The sequence below is a fragment of the Labrus mixtus genome, chromosome 14 (genome assembly GCF_963584025.1).
Source record: "Labrus mixtus chromosome 14, fLabMix1.1, whole genome shotgun sequence".
Lineage (NCBI taxonomy): Eukaryota > Metazoa > Chordata > Actinopteri > Labriformes > Labridae > Labrus > Labrus mixtus.
This window is the reverse complement of record NC_083625.1, coordinates 2,236,557-2,262,794: the sequence shown is the minus strand read 5'-3', so window position 1 is coordinate 2,262,794 and position 26,238 is coordinate 2,236,557. Positions and strand designations below refer to the sequence as shown.

At 43.1% G+C, this 26,238-nt stretch overlaps 1 protein-coding gene across 1 annotated transcript in view; it reads right to left on the bottom strand.

The window, feature by feature from the left end:
* The window catches only part of tmem132e (transmembrane protein 132E), a 476,115-nt gene extending 450,225 nt beyond the window's left edge, over positions 1-25,890 (bottom strand). The window contains exon 1 of the mRNA XM_061056116.1: positions 24,720-25,890. Coding sequence (XP_060912099.1) covers positions 24,720-24,780 — 61 coding nt within the window. The 5' untranslated portion in view covers positions 24,781-25,890. The remainder of the gene's footprint in view (positions 1-24,719) is intronic.
* Between the last annotated feature and the right edge of the window lie 348 nt (positions 25,891-26,238).

The window sequence follows — 26,238 nt, the reverse complement described above, 5'->3', positions numbered from 1 at the left end:
ATCATTCAGGATCAGAATCTAAAGTTAGAAGGAGGACATACTGGCTGCTGCATTGTTGTCAGAGAAGCCAGCACTTCAACATGTTTCCTTAATGATCAGATAGTAAGATACCTTTATCATCTCACTCTCTACACATCTCACTGACTGGACTTTTAATGGACTGAACTTTCTTATTATCGCCTCCTATCAGTGCCCTGTTTCAATACCATACTGTTGGAAGGTTGAAACTACACCAGAACTATCCAAGAATAGTCTCATATAGATCATCATTCTTGAACATGAAAGATTGAAAAATTCCTCTAAACACACTGCGTAAGAATAAAAGAGGGGGGGGGGGTGGAATCATGCAAGGAGAAAGCCTGGTCACTGGACATAAAATATTCCTGTTCTGCAATCAGTGGAGTTGAAAATGCACGACGTACAAACATATGCCGTGACACCCGCCTTAGGCCAAATCAGCACAATCAGGAAATGTAACTGCGTCCAACAGACGGACAGCCAGATGAATGAACGGACAGATCGGGGGGGGGGGTTAGCTCCACTGTGACAACATCAAGACGTCTCTGTTTGAATATAAGTCAGTGAACTCATCACACAGGAGGAAAACGGGTTTTCGGGAATATGGCAGAACTTTAATCTACCAAGCTGCAGAAACATTTTGATTAACCACATCTATATCTGCAGAATTTGCAGTCACTTTAAAAATGAACAAAAGGAACATCAGTGTGTGTCTTTAGAAAATATTAACAACCTCCCCCGGTGGTTTGTAACCTCGACAGAATCCAGGTGGAAAAGGAGCTATTTAAAGCATGAACAGAGAACAGAAGGTCACAGGTCTTTACAACCTTGTTTATCACCCTATCAAGGATTTCCAGGGATGCCTGCACTTGCCTGCTCTGTTGTGTTGTTTTTTATTGGATACAATGCAGCAGGTTATAAACATCCGGCGCCTGATAAATAAAAAATTGTGAAGAGTGCATTCAATCGAAACGCGACATAAACAAGGGCTGTTAAGTTTGTATTTTGGTAAAAACCAACGAGATATACGAGATGGTTTGAACTCACTGCTGCAGAATCTCATGTTTCTCACCGGGTGCTTATGATTCCTATCTCATATTTACAGTATTTTATCTCTCTCCTTCTTCCACTCTTATTCGTTCTCCCGTTCCCTCTTCGTCCATATTTTTTCTTTTCTACTTCTTCCCTTCGTCTTCCCTGTCTTCACTTCCTTCTTTCTTCCATCTCTTTTTCCTTTTCCAACTGTCTTTCCATTTCCTCCTCTCATCTTTTGCCTTTCTTCATCCGGTCTGTCTTATTCTTTCACTCTTCAGTCTCTCTTTCTAGCTTTCCGATTTCCCTCTTTCCTTTTTTTCTTCCCTTGTCTTTTTCTTTGATGCATAGTTTCCTTTCTCTTTCTAGCTTTCTTTCTCCCTTACTTCCTTCTTTTCCTTTAGTCTCTCTTTACTTCCATCATTCCTTGCTCACCTTTTGCACTTGCCGTCTGCTCCAGCTTCTACAGAAAAAAAAGCAGAACTCCACCAAGACCGAGCACGATATCCAATTTAAGACGCCAGGTCAAAGTCTCAGGTTAGCACTTTTCAGAGAGGCCATTCATCAACTTTCCCAAGGCGGACTCGAACGCAGCACAGCTCCATCAGCTGAGTGTACTTCTCTTTCACTGCTCTTTTTACACGAAGGCCAAGAGGTGAGCTGGAGGTGAGATTACTTTTTTGCAAAGTGAAGATCTCAAATCTGTCTCACATTAGACTCAACAAATGAACACTGAATTCTTTCCAGCAGTCCAACATGTCTCCAGACCATCAGCGGCACATCTCCATGACGACATTAAACGGGTGCAGACGACGGTGTCTAATGTTGTCTGACAAAACAGGGAAACAGTTTCCTGTCCAGCGTGCATGAGCTGCGATTAATCCGAGGATAAGATGTTTGGTCTGGACATCTGGTGTTAATGCCCAATTAACAGAATTATCCCCCGTAATCGGTCAGCGGTGAAACCCCACAGTTTGGCAATAATCACAATGAATCTGGAGGTGGTTGGAGAGTCGGCACCTGGAGGCAGCTGCGTGGACAGATGACTGACTTAATGGAAAGTGGGGCCCATTAGAGATTGGCTTCTTTATGAGTTAAAAAGGAGAATGATGGGAATTGGCTCACTTGTTTGGTTGGTGCAATTGAACCCTGGTCAGAAACATTGGGATGTGGTGTAGACTGGGGGGGGGGGGGGGGGGGGTTAGCTTAGTTTAGTTGGGAGTCCTCATCGCTCTGGTCACAGGTTCGATTACAGATCCTGACTCTGTTAGTCTGGTGCATGTTATCCCTCATTCTCTCTACCCCACATTTTCTGAATCTTCATATCCGTCCTGTCAAATAAAGGCCGACTAAATAAGATTTTCTTTTTTTTTTTTGGTGAAAATTCAAATTTTATAATCCAACCGTACAAAACCATTTACTTTTTTTCTGCTTTTTTTTTTTGTCTTTCATGAAATTGCCGGTACATGTGAACATTTTTTTTTCCTTTTTACTATTAAAGTTTATTGTTTGTCCTCATTAAAAAAATAAAAATAAAGGTCGACTAAATGGAGTGACAATAGACATTGAATGCAACACGTCCAAACGTGTATCTCAAACCGGACTATGTTCTCACTGTGCTTATGTTTTGGTGAGCATTGCTAGAGTCTTTCACAAACTTCAGAAGAACCGAGAAAACCTCCAGAGTTGCTTCTTCTTCACAAATGCCGCAGCACTGCGTGAAGTTTCCCCCTTTTTGATGGAAGGGCGAGGGAGGGGATCAGGAGAGAATATGAAGTAAAAAACGATGCTTCTGACATCCAAGACGACGCACAAATGGACAGAGTCCATAACGACTTTTTTTTGGGTTATTTATCAGTTTTTACGTTCGATTATCTATGCATATAGATTCACTGAAGTGGAAAAGAACATATTGGGCAAGCAAAAAGAGTATATGACGTCATCACACCTGTCTGATGTCGGCGATGATTTTTCGTTTGCACTTCAATTCATCCCGGCTGTGAATGTGAAATTCGATTGTTTGAACTCACGCATGCATCTCACTTTTCGAGAGTTTGTGCATGTGTGATTAACGCCATTACTGACCTGATGCAATCATGCCTCTGTCTTAACGAGCTAAAGATGACTTTCTTTGTGAATAAAAAGAAGATTGAACTGATGTGGTAAGGGTTCATTTTGCATATAGACATGAACCTGATAGATATTGTCTATGCAAATGGTATAAAAGATTCTTAATTAAGTGCTACAGCTGTCTATGGAGATTGCTTAATTGTTCAGATTGTGTCCACAGTGCAGTTCGTTTTGTGTGTGATGGAATTTCTTTAAATACGTGTGGATGAATTGTTGAAGACTTGTTCACAGATTTCATAATGTAAAATACTCATTTTAAAATAACATGAATCTGCAAGCAGACGTTAACCTGAAAGCCCTGCACCTGCCTCCTCTCTTCATTCTAATCTAAAGCCCCGTTTTCCACCAAGCGGTCCGGTTTGGTTCAGTACAGTTCGGTACAGAAAACCCCTGATCTTGCCTTTGTTTCCACAGCCAACCGTTCCCTCACACATCACTAAATCACAGCTGCGTGACATAGTGAAAACAGCCGATCAATTCAACAGAGAAGAAGAACGTGACACAGGAAACAAAGATCAATGACTCTGAGGAAGGTCTGAATCTCAGAGGCAAAAACACAAAAACAGCCTGAAGTGACTCTCTTTAAATCCACAGGATGTTTAAACATGGTGCGGTTTATTACCTCTGTCAAACAGGAAGTGAAGATTCTTTCGACCAAACAGCAGACTGCTGTGTGTCTAGTTCCAAACTTCAGGGTCGGCTCGATACGCTTGGCACCCCGACAGAAGGGTAGCAAAAAAGAAGGAGGGTATGGATCGGTTATTTTGGTACCATTCGCAACTTTAAGAGTGGGAATGTCAATAACTGTGTACCCTATTGAACCGGACCGCCTGGTGGACACCGGGCCCAACACTCAACCACACTTCAACTCCTCCCCTCTTTCTTTGCCTCCATTAGTCTCCACTGCAGAAAATCAGAAATGCATTTTCATCTCAAACTAACAAGAGAAAATGCTAACTTACAAAGGAAACACCAAATACAAGAGTTTATTTTTGAATATTTTTACTTTTCATGTTTCTAGGAAGTCATGACCACGTTTCTCTTTTCTACTTACAAAAAATAAAAAATTCAGCAATTATTTGTATTTTGATAAAAAAAAAGTTCAAGATGTGTTGATTCTCCATGGTAACTCCACTTCCAACTACTCCGTGGTAATTATAGGGCAAGAGGCGGCTCTTGGTGAGTGCTGTTAATGAATATTTATAATGAAGATTGTTTTTGAAAAGCTGGCCGTAATAACAGGGACAGATAAACACTAAAAACTCTTTTAATTGCCTGTAAACAATTTCCTGTCGTCTTGCATAACACCTGTTGGGCCGTTTCAGGCTAAGGCTAACCATCCTGAATATTGCATATTTTCCTTGACAGGCAGCTGTAACATACTTGTGTAAACCCCAAGGCCCCAGCACCCCGACCCCCTAACCCTAAACACATGTGCACGCTCTTTGGACAAACACACACGGCCATACACAACCACTCCTGACTCTTTGACTACAAAAAAAACAAACATGAAACTGTAATCCAAACAAGCCTCGGATCAGCACCACGGACAGCAGCCTGAGCGGCACATTCATCCACGCTGATCCAACAGACTGCCAACAACTAGAGTCCGACCGATATGAGATTTTTGGGATCGATATCGGGAAAATCCTAGAACCGATACATCGGCCGATATCTTTCTTAGATCTGTGAAATCTGTCGAGATAGAAATATATGAACACATTTAAAGCGTTGATCCCTCAAATGCAGTTACCAAACATTTGTGGAAAAGATGTATTATGAAGACAAGATGGCCGCTAAACTGAGTATGTAGGTGCATCACCGCTTGACCCTCTGGAAAGTGATGCTTGTAGCGCCCTCTGGTGGTGATAGGTAACTGCTGGTGTAAAACAATGAAACTCAAATTAAATGCCATTTAACTGATAAATCTACTAATGTCGGCGAATATCTGAGTTAAGATTGGCCGATACCAATGGTCACTGGATATGCTTTTACCGGGTGATTGATCGGCTGGTTGATTAATCGGTCAGGCTCTAAAACCGCCTCAACCTGATTTAATTTAACTATCAAACATCTGAAACCCGGATGGCGGCTAACACTGCGAATTGATGAGAATTTAACAAATAGCCAAGAGGCATCATATAACCTGCACATCATGGATGACAGCACCTGACACGTGTTTCTGCAGAAATATTTACAGAAGTAATCTTCAAATAAAGTGACAGCTGGCCTCAGTCATGAGCGCTACACTCACTTCACAGATAAGTGGCGCTGTCTTATTATGCAGTCTACACCCTGAACGTAAGACCATCTTATTATTTCAGATATGTTTCGAAGGAAAAAAAAAAACATCTAATATCAGATCTAAATGATGTTTCAAGTATTTCATAGAGTGAAGTCTACAATGTGTGAAGTGTTATCTGCCGCTTATAGACTCGTGCATTGAGGCCAAACTCTCCTCCCCCACGTCCTCAGAGATCTCTGACTGATTCATTATTTTCAGCCTCTTTCAGGTTGGCACTCGAACACTGTGCGATCACGGAGAGCAGCTACAGATTTCATTATAATCTGTTCCCCCTCATTGTGTGGAGTCACATATACCTCGCTGCCTCGCTCTGTAACTTTATGAGCAAACAAACTCTGGAACATCCTTAAACACAAACTGTATATGATCAATGTGACGCTCCGCTGCATATCCGTCCTCAGGAGGAACACACTCATGTTTGGGATGGTAGCAGCCAAGAGTCAACCAGTACGTTTACATGATCTTAAACGCACAGTTTGTAAAATCCGCCACCAGGGGGCTCCCAATCGGTCAATAGGAACGGGCAGATCTGGGGAAGACAAAATGTTTACTGACGATGTAGCCCATGTATATGCAGCTTTCAGTAGCAGCTCACGCTTCCTTATGCAGCGGTCTTTGACGCAACAGCCAGTGTTTCCTTGGCGGCCGCCGCCAACAAGACACGGACCGTTACAGCTATAAAATTACACATTTCTCTGGCTTTGATAGCTGTTGGAAATATTTTAGGTTATGTAAGTTCTCAACAAAAAAAATTATATTCAACATAAGCTTAGTCAATTTTTAATTAATTTAGATAAAATTGAATTTAAACATTGTCATACAATTCTACATATTGTACCTTTAAAGAAGGTCCATTTGTTTTGTTAGTCCGACTAACACTAGACTATTAACAATATGCAACAACTTGTTAGTCCGACTGGTGCTCAGTTGATATTCTCCGAGTCAGACTAACACATCTCGATAACGTGGACGGGGGTTGATTTACAGTCGCAGCGTTCTGTCTCCGCTGTGGTTTTGCGCCGTTCGATGTCAACCCTCCTCATTTCCCCATGAGAGGAATATTTACCGCCTGTTTGAAGAAGTTTGTGGTGATTATATCAAGTGATGATGGTGCATGAGTTTAACAGGGTTGTATTTTCTTTTACTTGACGGGGACAGTAATCACAGTAAAGAAAAATATGCCAGAGTTAGGGTCAAGGACCCCGTCATTAAAAATAAATCAGTCCAGTGTGTTCTACTGTTCAAAGGGGAAATGAGGTCTGCCCGCCCCATGGCTCGCTGAATCTATGAATCCATCCGCGGGAGGCTGATAGGCTTATAATCAATACCAACAACTCAATCATTACTCGACTTCATGGCATCAAAAACAAAAATTCCCATCTGAACCGTCTGCTTCAAAACAAACAAACAAACAAGTCTTAACCAACTGATTTTTTTTTTTTTTTAAACGGTATTTCAAACCTCACTTGTGAAAAAAACTCCCCACCCGCTGGAGCTCTGGAGGTGTAATCGCTCGATATGATTGGCTGATTCCATAAATATCAGCTCTTACGCTGAATTCAGGATTACAGTCAGGATTACAGAAATACTGATATGTGTAGTTCTCAAAATGAAGCCGTCCCTTTACAAAAAACTCAGCCCAGATGTCAATAATGCGTCCCTCTAAGGGTTGCATTTTTTTTGATATTGCATGCAGTATTTTTTCTGTTCAGTTTGATCATCTCCAAGTGAAACGTTTTTTGGTATTTTGGTCTCAGGTAGTTTTTCGTTACTAGAAGATTAGCTCGTTCATGTAAGTGAGGGGGCGTGGCTTTTGAGGGAGCACAGAGGGGAGGGGCTGGGTGCAGACGGTGCACTGAGGGAGTGCAAATCGGCCTGCATGCTGCTGCCATGGGGCTATTTGTCGCTGTCTGCCATTTCCCTAGGAGCAGTAAAGAATGACAAACCGGAGGTCGAGGAATCGGCGCGGGGCTCCACTATCGCTATGCAAGAGTATGCAGTCGTATAACCACATTTTTTAAAACATGTCAGAAATATATACGACCAGTCAGGAGCATCTGATCGGCTTTACACAACAAACGAGGTACGACAAGCTGAAATACAGCCCGACTTCAAAATCAGTCTTGAGGCACAACCTGCCTCAATTTGTACACTGTACTGTATGCCGAGGTCAAGCCCAACCAGCATATCGGTATGTTTGCAGCTCCCTGTGGAGCTACTCTCTAAAAGTGTGTTAGCATACTGAAGCCCAAACCTTGGAGTTATACTACTCTGCAACACTCACCAATTCCAAATTTAAAAAAAGCCCACAAAGGACACGACCTCAGAGTCTGCAGAGGAAGCTCCGACCCTGACTGAGTCCGAGGCTGGAGGACATTTTTCGATGCTGATTTAATTCCCAAAATAAGTGCCTTCATTGGTCTAACTCATCAGCATTCAAGGGTTATTAGTTGCTGACCACAATAACCTTTAAAAGCTAAATTTGCATCCTAATATCTTCTGTCTGCATGTTGACCAACACGACATAATACAGCTGTATACCCGATAAGAGCCAATAATCATCCTCAAAGGAAATCTTAAAGGTGCACTACCAGGAATATAATGATAAACTGGTAGCCCTTTTATGAACAGAGCGTCTTCTATGACCAAAAACAGCGTTACAGCAAGTCAGCATCGGTGCAGACTTGCTGTTGGAGGGTTAAACTCCACTGTTACTGCACGCTCAGAAATTTTGGACGGCACTCGATATGGCGGTCACTCTACTTCGCGAGTGCGCAAATGAAGTGGAAGTGTGTAGGTCGGGGTTTTGAGAAAGGCCAAACCCCAAATTTCCCCTCGCTTCCACCATGTTTGTACGCCTGTCTTCTTCAGCTCTTCACGTCAAACAAGAGAAGCCAAAAGCAGAAAGCGTCCTCTGCTGGTAAGAAAAGAGTATCACAATATATTTTTGTCTCATCGATTTAAATTGTCCATATTTCTAACTTTTTTTAAATTTGATTGTGAGGAATCTTTACATCCCTCGACACTTCAGAGTCTTTTTCTAACAGAATTTAAATTCATGCAGCTGCAGAAAATCATGCAGGTTTTTCACACTGATGACACAAAATAAGAATAAATTACCAGAACTGATGCATTAAAAGGAACACTGCAACAGTGCGGCTCACGTGGCCTCTGCAATTATAATATAAATTGCCACAATATCTTTCATTTTCTCTAATAAGTCTTTTTTTTATGACAGAGGAATTAATCAATTTCTCATTTTTGCATTTCCCCCCCGGGAGACCCCTTTAATACCACGCTATGAGGGGCTACAGATTAAACCAGCGGCTAATTGAACAGGTTTGTAACGCGCACCCATCCCCCCCCCCCCCTTCAGGAGACATCATGACGACTCTGCAGCTCATTTTGATGCAAATGCTTCTGTTTCACAATCACTCTGTCAGGAATGTCCAACAGGGATTCACATTTATTTTGCATAACCGAGTCAAACTGCTTCCACGTCAGGCTAAAGGCCGAGTGGACACCACATCAAATTTACATTCAGCACAGCGATTTCCTCGAAGCAGAATCTGTAAGCACGGCAGATGTAAAAAAAAAAAAAAAAAAAAGGAGACGCAGAGGAGGGGAAGGATATCACTAATTTAACATAACAGCTTAAGGACAGGTTTAAGTGCTACAAGATATTTTTTATTCATCAAAGAAGCAAGCAGGGCATGTTTACTGATGATTTAAATTCTAACCTTTTATGAAACGTTAGCGTAGCAGTAGCCCGGCCCAAAGAGAGGGGAGAAGCTTGCAGCCTTATTTTGCTTTGTGTGGACTTAAATCCTGTTTCATAGGCTCACAGTGAAATGATTATTATGTCTTTTGGACCTAATATAGCATAGCAGAAGCTATTTTAACAGTCAGGGATTTCTTTTTCTCTCAAAGCCAATGTAACCTAATAAAAGAATTGATTACACTGGACATTGCTCAATCTGGCAAAAGGCTCCAGGGTAGGAAACGGGATTTAACAGACTATAGAGCACACAGTTAAAATAAAAAAGAACAGGGATCTAAAGTCGAGTGAAGCGGCCTATATGTCTCTTCATATGTACAGCTACAATCTGTGAAGTGCACATTGATGAGTGTGAGCACAGATGGTCTCAGTCTGCTTTCATTAAATAGGTTATCAGTTTGTTCCCAAAGATATCATCAGAGTCTCAGTTTTCTTTCTCAGAGCTCGACGCTGTGAGAGGTCGGACTATTAGGCTACAGAAAAAACAAAGGCATTGCACAACTTTATTAAATTGAAAAATAAAAATACTGTGAATTGCAGGTTTTCCCCGTGCCACTTGAACTTATGCACCCTCAGTAATCACAGATGCAGACTTTTGAACTGAGCACTTTAAAAAGAAGCAGGGTGATCCCTTTCCTCTTGAGCCCACAGGACAAGAGGTGCTGCTTGCCAACAACCAAGGCAGGCAACTTCTTGGGGCCCCAGACCAGTAGGGTCCCAAAATGTGCTAATTTTGCAATGACAGTAGGAAACCTCCCTAAGGGGCCCCCATCTGACAGCACTCACTGTCCTTGCCCTGCTAAGCGTTGCATTACTGCGGTGAAAACCAAAGTTTGTCAATGAAAGTCAACGCATAAAAAGAAGGAAAAAGGGAACAGGAAAGAAAGAGGAAGAGGACACTGACAGACATGATGCTGACGAACGCTGGTTGGAGGACCCCCAATTGGTTTTTGCTTAGGGCCCCAACAGACTCTAGAATCGCAACTGCAGATGACGGGGCGTCCAGTATTTCCAAATAGAAAGTCAAATTTTGACTCGTCAGACCTCATAGTTGTCCACTTCACAAAACCCTTGTAATCTAATCATGTACCCTCACCTCATTTGTTTAAAAAAATAAAATCAGTTGATAAAATGCAAAATTTTAAATTCAGACCAGTTGACTCCAGTCCAGACTTTTTTTTTTAATTCTCAGAAGAAAGTCAAAATTGAGGACAATGAACACTGGATCACAGAGTCTGCTGGTAAAGGATGTCAAATTGGTTTTCATTTCAAGGTGCTGAAGAGTTTGTCGAGCTCTGACAAAAACTCTTGAGTTTTTTTTTCCGGGTGTCGTCTAGCCCGGCCCCTCTTTCCTCCATCGTCATCACGTCGGTTGTGATGATTGGCCGGCACAAATGTATGGCTCTGTGATCGCCTAACCTGACCCAGTGATCATCATAACAGAGAACAAGATCATGTAGTGATCTTTGCTTCGTTTGGCACTGGATGGACGTGATGAGTGCATGATGGGCTACTGGATGTCAGATGACTAGTGATTACAGAGAAATGACATCAATATACGGGACACTAGTTGTTCCATAATTAGCTGCAGTTAGACCTAATTTATGGGGTTCGTAACCATGACTACTAGACCTCTTATTCCAATCCATGAAGGGGACAAACATAAACCTACTTATGTGCAACCTGTACGTTTTTTTTTTTTTAAAGAATGTGGGTTAATATTACAGCGTTTAATTGGAGCTTTAGTTAGTAATGATTTCAGGGGTCAAAGGTCAAGTTCGGTTTGGCGCAGTCTGGATTAAAATCAATGTTGTGTTGGCGGGAGGTGGAAGTAGAAAAGCAAACATGAACACTAAAGCCCAGAATACATTTCTGAAACTTCCAACCAAGCTTCATGTGTCCCAAACAGCCACAGGACAAAAAGTATGTTTTGTCTAATCCTGACAGAACAAACCACGGCTTCAGTGTGACTGTGATCCTGCACACAACACGATCACTGAAGTCAGACAGATCCAGTGCAGTCAATGCTACGCTGGCCTAATTTGCAAAGCATTTGCTTCCCCTGCGTTCAAATCAATATGACTGAGATTTGAACTCCGTGTTCAGCAGATATTCACACTCCTCCCTCATCGAGTCCTAGACAACATTATCGACTGAGTCCACCGCTGTTTTAGAGTCAAGCTCGACACCTAACATTGAGCTTGTTCTTGTTTATTTGGCATACATGAAAGTGAAGACATCGCCACATTTCTTCATGGAAACTGAACTATTAGCTGAAACATCTCTGTGTTACCTGCAGGCTAAACTGGAGCTGTCAGGGACGGCGGCTCTCCGGCAGGAAATCAGAAATCAGAGCCAGACTTCAAACCAAAACTGCATCAAACATTTAGACGAAACACAAACAATCTGTAGCGTTCACCTGCGGAAAACCTGTCACTCAAGTTTCAACATGGAGGCAACGGGAGGACGCCGACATCTTGTCATGTTCGGGAGGAATCATCAAACAGAGGAGACTTTTAACTTTCTGAGGCAGGTATACAGACAGAGACAGGTAGCATGAATTTTAATTAGTTAAAATGTGTTAATTACTTTCACAGTCCACACAAACGTCTTTACATTCAGCAACAAGCAGGTGAAAAGTTTACAGGTATAGGTACACCCACACCCGGTCGAACTCGCAAAAACAAACTTTTATTGGCAACGTTTCAGTTTGGAAATGTTGCCAATAAAAGTTTGTTTGCAGGTGAAGGCAGTGTGCCGGAGTCTACCTTTTACATTTTTGATGGACACGTTGCTCTCCTATGAAATCGGTGTGGGAATGAGTTTTCTTTTTCTGAAAACTAAATCCACTGAATCCAGACCGGATTTGAGGCGTTCATTAAAAACTTAATGCAGAGATTTTGTTAAAACGTTTTAGTTTGGAGGTAGCCAGAGGTTCTCTCTCTCTCTAATGTGTCTCCAAATCAATAAAACCAAACGTTCTTTTATTCTCAAACTTTTTACTCTTCAGCGCCAACCGACTAATGAATTCATGCAGCTCCATCTTGAGACACAAAAACAACTTTACACAACTTTTTAAAGACACATGAAACTGACTTTAATGAAAAATCTATGCCGTTATGTTTTCATACAAGTTGGGAATTCCAACATTTAAACTCACTTGTTAAATCTTCAAAACAAAATTCAGCAAGATTTTCCTCCAAGCGAATTTTCCTGAATAAATAAGTTCAGCAGTGGATTCAGTGCCGTGTCTGCAGGCTGTGTTGACACTTAGAACTTGTGATTCTTAGACCAGAGCGACTTGTCCTTCTTGTAATTAACACGAGGAGAACAGGGGGCCGGACTGCAGCTTGTACAGTAATTCTTACATGACACGATCCGACTCGACGTTGGAAAATGTCACCAACTACCACCACAGAAATATGACAAGTTAAAAGAGGAACACTGCTTCCAATCTCCGGGGACAGGTCTCTTATTCAAACTCACTCCCACTCCCGCCCCCGCTGATGGTGAGGAACAGTCGTGAACTTTGAGAACGGCAGCAGGAAAAGCAATCCCACCACGGCTGAAAATGATACAGTCCTGGGAAAAAAACTGAAGTGTTGGCCGGCTGCAGAAGAGGACGCTGATGTTTGTTGCCCAGACTGGAGTATGCATGTCTGAGTCTTTTTTAGCAGATTTGTAGCAGGAAATCAGTGTGAGAAGAGAAGAGAGGGGGGGGGGGGGGGGGGGGGACTGCAAGATATGCTGAAAGCTAAAAATCTGGTCATATTTCTTGAGTTTCTTCTGCACTGATGGCAGAGGAATCCTTCACATGGAGGCAAACAATCATGGGGAGAAAAAACAGCTGATGTGCAGAGCAGGAGAGCAAAACAGCTTTAACAGTCTGACAAATGACATGTAGAGTATAGGTATGATCTTTACCACGTTCTTTTATTGTGATATGAGACAGGTTTCTATTTAGATTCCTCGTTTTTGCAGGTTTTGCATCAAGCACCAAAAAGTGGCCGCATGACATCCATCCATTATCTATACAGCTTTTTCATTTTGGGGTCGCAGGGCAGGCTGGAGCCGATCCCAGCTGTCATTGGGCAATAGGCGGGGGTACAACATGGACTTTTCTCCAACCAATCACAGGGCCGACATATAGAGACACACTCACATTCACACCTACTGGTAATTTAGAGTCAGCAGTTAACCTAACGAGCATGTGTTTGGACTGTGGGAGGAAGCAGGAGGGAGGGACCACACATGCACGGAGGAGAACATGCAGACTCCACACAGAGAGGCTTCCTGTCAGACGGGGATTCAAACCAGGAACCTCCTGAAATTATCTAGATATTTTCAGTGCAGTTTGTATAAAAACTACAAATCCCACTGTTGCATCCAAAGTATAGCAGCAACTTGAGTTACGAGAACATCAAATGGACTGAAGAGACAGCACACAATGTGTACGAGTCTGTATAGCAGTCTGAGTTTCCGCTGGTCCTGGGTCAGAAAACAGTCCTAAAGCAACATTTTTTTTTAAACAGACAAAGCATGTTTATTTCAAACTAAAACAATAGGTACTCAACATAAGCATATCCCTCTGTTGATTTTCTTTTTTTCCCCCTGGCATGTCATTTTCTGTTCATGTTTACTGTATAATTGGAAACAAATTACAGACATTTATTTTGGGAGCACATTTCCATGTTTTCAGTTTAAAAATGTTCCTTTATTCCAATTCTAGCAGCCATACTGGTCTCCCTGTATACAGGCTATATGTTCTTCTTCGAAACAGAAAGCATTGTAGGTCACCACAAAAGTGTTCAATGAAAACTTTGCCTGAAATGATCTAGATATTTTCAGGAGTGCATATATAGAAATGGCTTATGTTAGGTCAACCCTCCACAGGAAGTACTCTCATGTAAACACAAAAGGGTGACATCGATCTTCTAACCTAACTCTCATCAGCAAAAGAGCAAAAACCTTTTTCATTAATTTCACACCTTCCTGGGATTCCTGTAACAGGTGGAGAAGTTCAGCGTGCACCGTTGATGTATGAACTTGTTTACATCATCTATCCACATCAGTATCTGCTCAGTTAAAAACTGTAGCCCCTCTGTGAGACGGATGGATTTTACTCACAGTGCGCTGCAGGCACAGTGAAGGTGACACAGCTTTATAAGCGCTGCCATCACTTCTTTAGATCCTCACTGAGGTTATGTAATCTCTGCTGCAAAGCTGCAAAGCATGACTGACAAAAGGTCCCGCCCCCCTTGTGGACATCTGCCGTCAATGATAAGTAGACTTATTGTCACATAGCATTTCCTCCACACATTTTTGATGCCAAAGGGTCTCCTTCAGTGTAACCTTTTCTCTGTTCAGATGGTCTCTGTGTCTCTCAGAGAGTCGGGGGAAAGACTACTTATTAAAGAGATGTCGAACCATTTCATGACATGACCACCAGAAAGGGAAGACTCTGCTTCTTACCAAAAGGTCAAGTAGAGTCCAATCTGTGGGACACTTAAAACTTTCACCAGCTGATTGACCAGCTAATGACCCACACACAGAACCTCAGGCAGACAGTCAGAGTTTACCCTTCATCCAAACATGGTCACTTCATGGCTCCACAAAAAACCAGCGCGGCGGTCACCAGACTCGACGCTTCAAAGAGGCATTGGAAAAAACCAATGGGTGACGTCACGGTGGACACGTCTATTATGATTTATTCAGTCCGTGCAGGAGACGCTTCTGTGCGTCTAAATCCACTTTTAAAAGGTGTTTCTTTTTACAATGTCAATGTGGAATCTAGCTGCTCTGACTCACTGTACCACAGGCTGTAGAGAAAGCTATTTCAAATCAAAGGCACAGTGGAGTGTGTGTGTGTGTGTGTGTGTGTGTGTGTGTGTGTGTGTGTGTGTGTGTGTGTGTGTGTGTGTGTGTGTGTGTGTGTGTGTGTGTGTGTGTGTGTGTGTGTGTGGATAAAAGCTGATTTGGTACCAAACATATGCGATCGCCTTATGTAGAAGACAGATTGCTCCCCTGCTGTGCAGAGTTACAGGACATCAAATCGGCCACGCAATCACCAGGAGTGTCTGTAGTCCTCGCTCTACTTCACTGAACCAAGAAATGCTTCGTTGTTCTGAACATCTTCTGCGTTTAAACTTCACGGCTGCATCTCTCTGAAATCATCAGGTGTGGGAGAACGATTAACTAAAAGAGCCAGACAAACAAAGCTACGAGAAAACAAACAGGATGGACTTTTTTAGGTGATGGAAAGCTACAGGATACACAACTTGATCTGTATCTGCATGTATCTCCTTCATGTGTGCAACATGTTGAACACCTGCCAACAAAATGTATTATTTTAGAGCCAGCGCAGTGTGTATGTAAGTGGCCAAAGGAGCCTATTTGGGTTGTTTGCTATCAATCAAACTTTATTTGTACAGCACTTTTCATACAACAAATCTCTCCCAAAGTGCTTTTACATCAACATTTAATCAAACAGCAACAACATGACTCCGTCCCCCCCAACCCCTATCCCACAATCCAAAAACTAAGGTAATAATAACTAGATAAGAACAGGTGCTGAGGAAACGCTATCATTTATTCTAAATGAGGAAACACAGGAGGTTAGAAATGTAAGAAAACTAGATGAAATGAGATTCAGTTAAAAGCTCGACTAAAATAATAACACGTGTTAGCACACACTCGGGTTGTCACACAGCGAGCAGGCAGGGGGACTTGAGAAAGAGTTTACGGTATGAACACAGTAAATTTGTTTTGTCATGGTAATTTGTTTGTTTGCTCCGAACGCTGAAGACTTTTATGGTTTTGCCATTAAGCATGAAGGTTGGTTTGGGAGTTTATGGAGATTCCTGTGTCCAGTGATGAAAGTTTGCAGCCTGGGCAAGCGGAGCGATGTCCGTGCTGCTTTGTAGATAATATCAGCCGATTGATATGTGCCGATATTTTCTGGATTCTAGATTCATTCACCAGTCAAAAAGTGTTTTGTTGTATCACAATCCCAGTTCCCTTTCACCAGCAGAGGGCGCTATATGGATTACAACAAGCCTCATCACTCTCCAGAGTGTGGAGCGGTGATGCACATACATGCTCAGTTACTTTCCAGTTTAGCGGCCATCTCGTCTTCATTATATTGATTTTCACAGTGTGGCAAAATGGTCCAATTGGCCTACTCAGGAGCCAAGCCAAAATCTTCAACTACGATTGGATATTTGCCTTTTCAGAGGCGGGATTTATGTTCAATTCAACCCGCATGTAGATTTCCTTTTGGCACATTTCCCTTTGTTAGAGCTTTAAATTGTGACCTTGGACAAACACCTTGAGTTTTCTGTGAATAGTGTTGGTTTAACATTTTGTAATGTTCGGTCACATCAGCGGTTTACAAATTACCAACACGGGGACGATTAAGAAAGAGCTTGGAAATTCAATTTCAAGTTACGTAACAGCCTGTGTCTTGACAAAAGAAGATTATATTATATTATATTTCTTGGAGAAAACATTTAACAGAAAAAGGATTCTTTGGATTTAACTTTTGCAGCTTCTCTAATAAGTCATTTCCTATTTGCAGCATTTACAGAACACCACATAGTTGGGGCTTTGTCTAAAACACTCCCACACTGAGGTCAGATAGTGGTGAGTGAGTTTTTTTTTGGTTTGCAGCAATTAATGTATTTCTGTAACAGAGGATCTTGAACGCCCCGGTGCATTATAAATTATAAAATGCATTATAAATGTCGCCATGTTGTTAAACTCCAACACCATAAAAAACGGACAAGTAGGTGGTGCAAGAGTTCTGACTCGGTGTCAAGAGACAAACAGAAGAAACACCTGGTGAAAGACGTCTCTATACTTTGTTCTGTAGAAAAATAAAATGATACGCATGAAGTGTAGAAGAATTCAGAAACTATTTAAAGGGGACATATTATGAAAAATCCACTTGTACAGTGTTTTTGAACATATATCTGTGTAACCTGAGAGTCTACTGATCCACAAAATGTGAAATAAACCATCCAGTCCTTTGTTTGTGGTCTGCATAAGTCTTACAACACAGAGGAAAATGCTCCGTTTCAAATTTACTCAGTTTGTGATGTCACAGTGGGATTCTGGTAAAAAGAAATCCCCTAACCCCTCCTGTATTTTCTCCGGCAGCCATGTTTTTCCCAGAGGGGGCACGCTGATGAGTTGCCATGGAAGCTGAAAGCTGAACTAGTCGGCCGAGCAGTAGAGCGGGGCGGGGTGAGGGGAAGCTCATTGCATTTAAAGAGACACACACACCAAAACGGAGCGTTCTGAGAGAGCTGGTTTATACAGGGTCACAAACCTCCTCTGGTGCTTGATTCATGTTATATTTTGACCAAAGCACAGATGTTTCATTTAGACCACAGGGGGACTGTTTGAAAAGGTGGGAAATAGGTATAATATGTCCTCTTTAAATAAAACTTTTCTGAAGTAGCTCCATAAACATCCAACAGAATGGGTTCAGTGCGAGCAGAGTTGAATAAGTCGGTGTAGGTTTTATTGACAGAGACGGGAAATAAAAAGGCAAACCATCGTCTACAGCTCAGGAAGAAATGGCCGTCTGAAGCCAATCACAGAAGCTTTAAAGCATGTTTTATTTACTGTACGTAATCCTCCCGCTGCAGAACTGGAGCTTTTTAGTCGATTGCAAAAGCAAAGAGCGGTTAATTCAACATGCTAAATCGACGTCTTCTCGAGGCATTCATGTCAGACACAAGGAGGATGTTTTCATCTCTCAAGTGTTTTCCACTTCATGAATATCAGGGTCTGCCTGGAGAAAGGGGTAATGCACTGTAAAGAGTCGTCCTTTCAGCGAGAACTACCAACATGCCCTGCAGCCTTTGGGTAGAGGTCTTGCAGAGCATCGCTACTTCTGGAGGGGAAACAAGAGTTTCACAAAAGGTTCCTTTCAGCGCCGGTGAAGGACAAACATCCTTAGAATTCACTCCACAACAAGCCAGGCGGGCGAGAGCAGAAAATACAGCTCGGAGCTCCGAAGAGAGAGATTTTCAAAGTGCGGCGTTGGCAATGAAGAAATTCAGCTCCCAACAATTAGAAACAGGAAAATCAATTACATCAGTCTGACAGGCCCACCTGTGGGGGTAATTACAGAACAAGGCTGCGAGTAAGAGGAGGACGCGTCTTTCCAGTAACAGCCGCTTTTTTTTTTCCTTATTGTCTCCAGTAGGTGGTTGCCCTTCTACTCAGACAGCAGAGATTAGTTTTAGCCTTGGGCCCCCATCTGTCACAAAAAAATTATGAAATAAAAAGAGTGCAGAAAGAGTGCCACACTCAGATGGGTTTATCATTATCTGATGCTGACAGCAAAACGCCACAAAGAGCATCAACCAACCGAGAGCTGCTAGCGAAATATTTAAAAAAAAAAAGCATATGCCTCACGGATTGCGAAACACAAACAAAAGTGGCAGGTGCATCAACAGAAATGCGGCATCTTGACATCAGAACAGGCAGAGAACAAACACAGAATCACTAAACAGCAGCACTGACTCATTTTGCAGGCGCGGGGTGTTGATGCATATGGAAAAGGCAGCGAGGTTTCTAATGCGTGTGTAGGGGGCAGAGCGCTCCGTCCTAAACAACAGCAACAAAGCGAAAAGGCTTCGTCTCTCCACAAGTAAATCAATTAGGTTTGAACATAAGAGCGGGCCGTGTCACACCGCTGCTTTGTCTGCTCTCTGTCGGAGAAGGAGAGGCTGCTGCTGCTGCTGCTGCTGGGAAAGCTGCCAACAAACATGCAAACCATGACTGGGCAAACACGGCTCTGCAGGCCGCGCTCTGCAGCTGACTTGCAAACACTAGCTCCCAGTAATCACAGCCACTCAATCAGTGCACTCCCCACACCTATAGCGTTTCGATTTTAAACACCGGTCCTCATCGTCTATTCAAGAAAGCAATTCATCCAGGTTAACCGCAATCTTCTTTCCTACGTGTCATTTTTTACAGATTTCCCCCCCCCCCCCCCGAGGAAAGGATCAAGCTCGGGGGTTGGTAAACCACGAGAGCTCATGATCAATTTTATAAAAGCAGATAATTGCCTCGACGCCAAGTATATGAATTGGCTGTGTGAAGAAGTGCCTCCGCTGTTTCCCACAAGGTTAATGTTTACGGAGGGGAAGAGATGACTCGATTTATTGATTAGCCTTCTGACAGAACATTATTCAGCAACGGATTTCTTTAAGACATTTTTTTTAAACAATTTGTTTGGCACATTTGAGACTTTTTTTTGCTGATGGTTGATTTTCAGTGATTCAGTGTGTGTGATAATAGTTGGCACATTAACAGATATCAGAAGAGATTGGCAGTGAGTGACATGTTTTGACTCTTAAAATAAAACATGGCGGGCGCTGAAGGCCTAGCGTTTTGGTGGCGCCCCATTTACAGAGGCACTGATTGGTCTCCCAAACCAGTAGGGGGCTCCTGACAGCTCACAAACTTAAACCAAAGCAGCGGCACAAATATGCCTTATTTTTTGTATATTTATATATATTATTATTGTTTTTATTTGGCTATGTTTAATTTTAATATTTTATTGTTGGCATTCATTGTGGACGGCAACGAAAGAATTTCATTGTAGAGGGAAACATGTTTCTTACTGTGCACATGACAATAAACATTTTGAATCTTGAATCTTGCATGTTCAAATTTTGCAGTGACAGTCGTAAACCCACCTAAGGGGGCCCCATCTGACATCGCTCTCTCTCTCGTTGCCTTGCTAAGTGTCGCGTGCATTGTTGATGTGAAAACCAAAGTTTGTCAGGAGGAATTATCCGTCTATAGGAGAGAAAAGGAGGAGTAGTATGCGTTGGCTGGCAGACATGGTGGTGGTGAACGCTGGTTGGAGCGCCGCCGCCCCCCCGCCCAATTGATTTTTGCCTAGGGCCCCAACAGACTCTAGAATCGCCACTAGCTATAGCCGCTCGCTGCCGTCTCTCTTTCTCCCACAGCACCTCTGGATTAACGTCATGACTGGAATCAAAAGCATGAAAGTAAAAATATTGACAACCTTTTTTTTCAAACAACAGCAGGCTCGAGTTAAACGCACAGAATGCAAAATCCACCACCAGGGGTCGCTCAATCCAAACAACAACAAAAGATGACGTCGAGGCTGGCGGGGAATCATGGGAGTTCTCCCTGCTACTCCCTCCCTCCCTCTCTCACTCCACCCCCCCAACCCCCCCAACCCCCCCGGTGAAAACGAACTCCGTGTTGACCGTAGTCAAGGCGACCGGGCGAAACCGACCTGAGGAAGAGAATATGTTTACAGATGAGCTAACAGCCTAGCGGTTATGACGCATGCACCATGTACAGAGGCTATGGTCCTCAGCGCAGGGGCCGTGGGTTCGAATCCAGCCTGGGCCCTTTGCTGCATGTCACCCCCAACTCTCTACTCCCAACATTTCCGTCTCTCTCCAGCTGTCCAATCTCACATATCTTAAAAAAATTAAAAAAAATATACAGATTTCTCTGGCTTTGATAGCTGTTGGAAATATTTGAGGAAATGTAAGCACTCAACAAAATGTTTTTGTTACATATAAGATGGCGTAAAATTCGACATATTATATGGTTAAGGTCCTTAATTCCTCCTCTATCTTTATTCTCAGTGAGACACATCACAGCACAATGATTAACCAGAAAACTCATCTTCAAACGCTCTCTCACATCGGACTGAAGTGTGTCCTTGAAAAATCTTAATCCCCTATCAGCTCCAGGAATGCCACTCTGCACCTGACCTCTGACCTCTGTGCGGAGGAGGAGGACGATTGAAAGAGAGGAAAGGTGGATTTCCCTTTCAGCATCAAAAATAAATAAAAAAATCAGCTGAATCACATTCAAACTGGAGGAGCAGCTCTATTCCTCACTAAGCTAACCTGTGAGGCTTTTATATAACCGGACCCTGCAGAGATCTGAATGGTTAGCTTGTTAGCGTGATGGCGTAAATGTGTATAAATATTAATCAGAGGTGGAAAAGTTTAAGAAATAATAGATTCATCAGAGTGTTGGATTTTCCCCAGAGCCGCTCTTACTGCTGTTTCACACCTGGGGATTTGTCTGCTTAGCTCTTCATCCAGCAAGTCCACCGCTTCCCTCCTCAGGTATTCTTACAAATGTGTTTACTTAGCATACGAGTGTGACAAGGAGAGAGAGCTTTAAACTGCTGCGAGGCTTCTGTGTGTGTGTGTGTGTGTGTGTGTGTGTGTGTATGCGCGAGTGAGTCGGAGTATGTGTGGAACTCGAGGTCTTTGAGGCCAAGAGACTCTGAAACCCTCCTCGGGGGGGGGAGGGGGGGGGGGGGGGCAGCCGGCCATGCGCCAAATTTGTAACTGCAATTACTTCTGACAGCAGCGCCTCCATTGTCCAGGAAGGAAGGTGGATATCCCCCCCTGCACTAAGCAACGGCTGACCACAGGCGTTCGCGGTGGGATTCTGTGTAGGCAGAGCGGTGCAGCACACACTCGACCACTCGCAGAGCCTCGGAGAAGAAGTAAAGCCATCAAGGAGAGTATGTTCTCCAGTGCACACGTAGGCGGTTTTTCTTTTGTGCGGTAATGAAATTGAGGCGAGACTTAAGAGAAAATGAGTAGGAGAGGGAAGACGATATGGATGCAAAGGATGGTTATGCAGTAAATATTTGGGGGGGGGGGGGGGGGGGTTCACTGCAGCTTTCTTACAGCCAAGATTCATCATCAAACTGCCTGTTAGCAGTGATCTTAAAGGGAGAGCTCAGACTTTTGCAAAGTCGGGTTTTGTGAGAAACTTGTCTAAACTGTGTCTGCAGTAGATGGAGCGTCAGACGGGGGCGGATCCAGAAATCTGAATCCGGGACCCCAAAATCCTATACATAGAGGGACAGACATGCCAGACACTGGACTTATGTTACAATGAATCTGGGCTGAGCTGCAGGCTCCTTGTCGCCTTCTTTCCATCACAATGTGGCAAATTTCCTTTTTCTGAATTATCACTGTAGACATAAATCTTCTTTTGAAACATTAAAGTCTTTATATTTGATGTTTCACACTTAAATGTATAAATCAAGTATCTCCTCTGAAAATAACTCTGTGAGTCATGACTGTCTACAATGGGTGTAACAACCGAGTCCCACTGTCTGTGATGCTTTCAGAGTCCTATCTTCAGTTTGTTTACATCGCCGGGACGGCCGGCTGACTCCTCCCCTCACGTATAAAAGTTGTTTAATTGGGGAACTAAAATAAATAAAGATCGCTAGCATTAGCATGCTAACACAACAATGCAGCACAAGTTGTTTTGGTTTCATGCTGGTGCTCAAGGGCGACATCTGCTGGATCAAAAAATCACATATAAAGCCTTTAAAAAAGTAAGCTTCGAGAATGTTCAAGAAGCTTCTTTGAGTGTGTGTGTGTGTGTGTGTGTGTGTGTGTGTGTGTGTGTGTGTGTGTGTGTGTGTGTGTGTGTGTGTGTGTGTGTGTGTGTGGGCATACAAACTTCATGCCACCCCTGCAGAAGTCCGTGCCCCAGTTAGACCACCTTAATCTAAAAGTCCAGCTCTGCTGTCCCTCTGATCCTCGTTCACTCGGCATCAGACGGCATTTTGAGTACAAACACAGACGCTAAGCTATGCAACGCTTTGGTTCAAACAAATCTTTAAAAGAAAGTCCGAAACTACAAACCAACATCAGTTAATGTGCATGTTTTTTTACATTTTGATCACTTCACCCTGCTGTAGATCTCCACAAACTGACCTAATCAAACTTCATTTCAAAGCTGATGCATTTTTTAGTACATCTGACATCTTTCCTCGTCACCGTCTTTATAGATTAACTGTCTTGCTTACAGTCGTGCTGCACCAAACATTAACCCTACACACTCCCATTTTTTTACACAGAGACAGATCTTTTTGTGTGTTTGCCGTCTATTCCCTGAGACGTTAACATGAACAGCTGATCCCATATAGGATGCCCTCGGAGGAGAGATGTCAGAAGGGTTTGTTTAGTTGTTTACTGCTGTTTTCACACACCGCCTAACCCCGGCTTCACACTGAAAAATTCACTCGAGGGCCGGCAGGAAGTCGGGGTGAAGAATTCAGCCATTTATGCACACACATGCAGCTCAGCCCCAAAATTGTTGGGATGTTTACTGGTTTTAAAATGGGAATTTTTTTAAGTTGCTAAATGACATTTTAGCCTGGCTATTGCAGCCCCACATCTAAAAACCTGAACTACTCCATCAACCAGAGCTTTGCAATGCCACACAGTGATTTCAGCTGGATACAGTGTTCTTGTGCTGCTGCATCACTCAAAAGGAGTTTCTGATATTAAAGCAGGATTATCATTTCAGAGTCCAACCAGATCACCAGGACATGTCAGAAAATCATCTTTGACGTGTTTGGAATTTGGTACACTTTGCCGCCGCACACGTCACTCCATGTAGGACAAAGTGTGGCGTTATCTGTTGTGTAAGAGGCGACTTTGTGCACGTACACACACACACACACACACACACACACACACACACACACACACACACACACACACACACACACACACACACACACACACACACACACACACACGCACACACACACACACACACACACACACACACACACACACACACACAGGAAGAAGAAGAAGAAGAAAGCCAGAGGAGATGGTAGACAGTTGTGTAATATGCTGTAAGTCTGTCCGTCCTTCTCACAAGTGAGCAGCTGTGACGTGATGTAAGATGAGTGTTTCCGCTCCGATCTTATCTGTCCCACACAGAAGGGGAAAAAAAAGATTCCTCTTGGGTGCCTGTGGTGCTGGATTGGGAGTTTGAGCATCACCTTGTTGCCCTCTGTAGAATTTATATCATGCATGATTTAAATATCTCTAAATTGCATTTTATATATTTGTATTTCTCAAATATCTTTGCATATTGATATAGCATCCTATTTGCTGCCTTTGTGGAACACTCTGTATCTTGGATTTTGAATTTTGCTCTGAAAATTAAAGGTAGTTGTCGTCATTATTCAGATATCTGAATGTATCCTGCAGCGACTTAAATCACATCTGCAAATCCAAATGTTGATCTCAAAGTCCCCTTAAAGGAAATTTTTTTTAAAAAAGTGGCAAAACGCTCCTGCAGGGGTTTACAGCTTCTTTTTGAGACAGTTGTAGAGACTGAGTTACAAGAGGATTTAGGATGTGTGTGTGTGTGTGTGTGTGTGTGTGTGTGTGTGTGTGTGTGTCAATCATCCAAAATATGACCAACCAGATCATGCAGCAACCTCTGCAGATGCATGTTGCAGAAATTTGGCATCATCACTTTTCTATGCAACACAATTATGCTCCTGACAGCCTGCTCGAGCGAAAGTAGAGGTGGGGGGGCAATGTGGGAGGTTAGGAGCGGAGGACGAGGAGGACGAGGAGGAGGAGGGGGGGGGGGACGACTCACCATATGAAAGCGCCGCCACACAGATGAGGAGAGTCCATCTGCAATCCCGTACACCTGACATGGTTAGAAATCCCAGCAGGCGGATGTTTAAATCCCAGTTGTTCCAGTAGCGCCCCGATGGTGGAGAAATAAAACCCCTCAGTGCAGGTGGTAAGCCTCCACACGATGCTGTTGCAGTTCTGTCCGATGGGTCCTTAAGTTGGATAATGCGTAATAGATTTAAATGTGTGTGCACTGATATGTGCGGGACAAAATGTGCGATGCCTCAGAGAACAAATCTACAGTCCAGCTTCAGTCTCTCTTGTGTTTTTTAAGGAGCGACAATCCAAAAGGCACGGCCAAACCGCGTCCTCTCCAGGCAAAAAAAAGAGATTTTTCCATATGTGGGAAGAAAGTTACAAGTATCCAGCTCCGAATTGTCCAACTGAGGGAGGCGGTGAAACCCAATGTCCCCCTGAAACGCATCCAAGTCCGTGCGCGAAGCCCCCCAAAAAATCATAAATCAATGGGGCATCAGTGGAGAGATGACGCGCGCCCTGGCTGAAAAACACACGGATCCTGCGTGCCTCTACCACCCAAAACCAGGGCTAGACTCGTGAAATAACACTGAGAGGAGAAACACCAGTAGATTTAGTCTGTCTTTGTCGCCAATTAAGAATTCAGAGATGAAATTCCTTGCGTAAATCATGGATGGAGGGAGAAGGGGCGAGAAAAAAAAAGGCAATCCGGCGGATCTGCAGCGCGCTGCTTCAAGCTGTCACTGACTTCTCTCCGGTTTCATTTCAAATCCACAGCAGAGAGAGAGGAGCAACATTCTGGGCTGGAAACGGCGAGACATGCCAGAAAAGGGTCCCCCGGTTTGCAGAACAGAACCCGCGCAGGTCTCGGAAATAGTCCACGCAAATGGGAATTAGCACGCAAGCTTCAGACACGCAGAAAAAACTCCTGACACTTTCTTATTCCGTGTTCACTTTGTCATGTCACGCCAGAAAACCGGAGCGGGGCATCTCCGGTGCCGCTTTACCGGGAGTCTGACTCACAGCCAAGTCCCACCAACTCTCCGGTTTGTTGTGTTTGAATCCACACCTGCCTGATTACACTTCACCTGCGTGACGCGCCGTCTCTGTCCGGCTTTTTAACTCCGCTCCAAACTAAACGTGCTCACCTTAAAATGAACACACAGACGCAGCTCTAGTACGTGAAGCCACCTACAAGTTGAAAAACGCGTTTCCGGTCAATATTTTCAAAATAAAAACGGATAAACGCGCAACATTTGTTGCAGAAAAAGTAACATAAAATAAACACAACTTTCAGTATGTAGGACATCTGAATAAAATCGGAATTTGTATAAATAACACTGATAGTTAAAGGTCTATTATTTCCAACATGTAATTATTATCTATTTTATATGATCATCATTTAAATTGTTAAATCTATAGTTTATTTGAAGTGTGTTTTCATGTATTTACGAAGGTTTTTGAAATCTGTAGAAGCAAAAAAAAAAAACCTTGAGGCACTT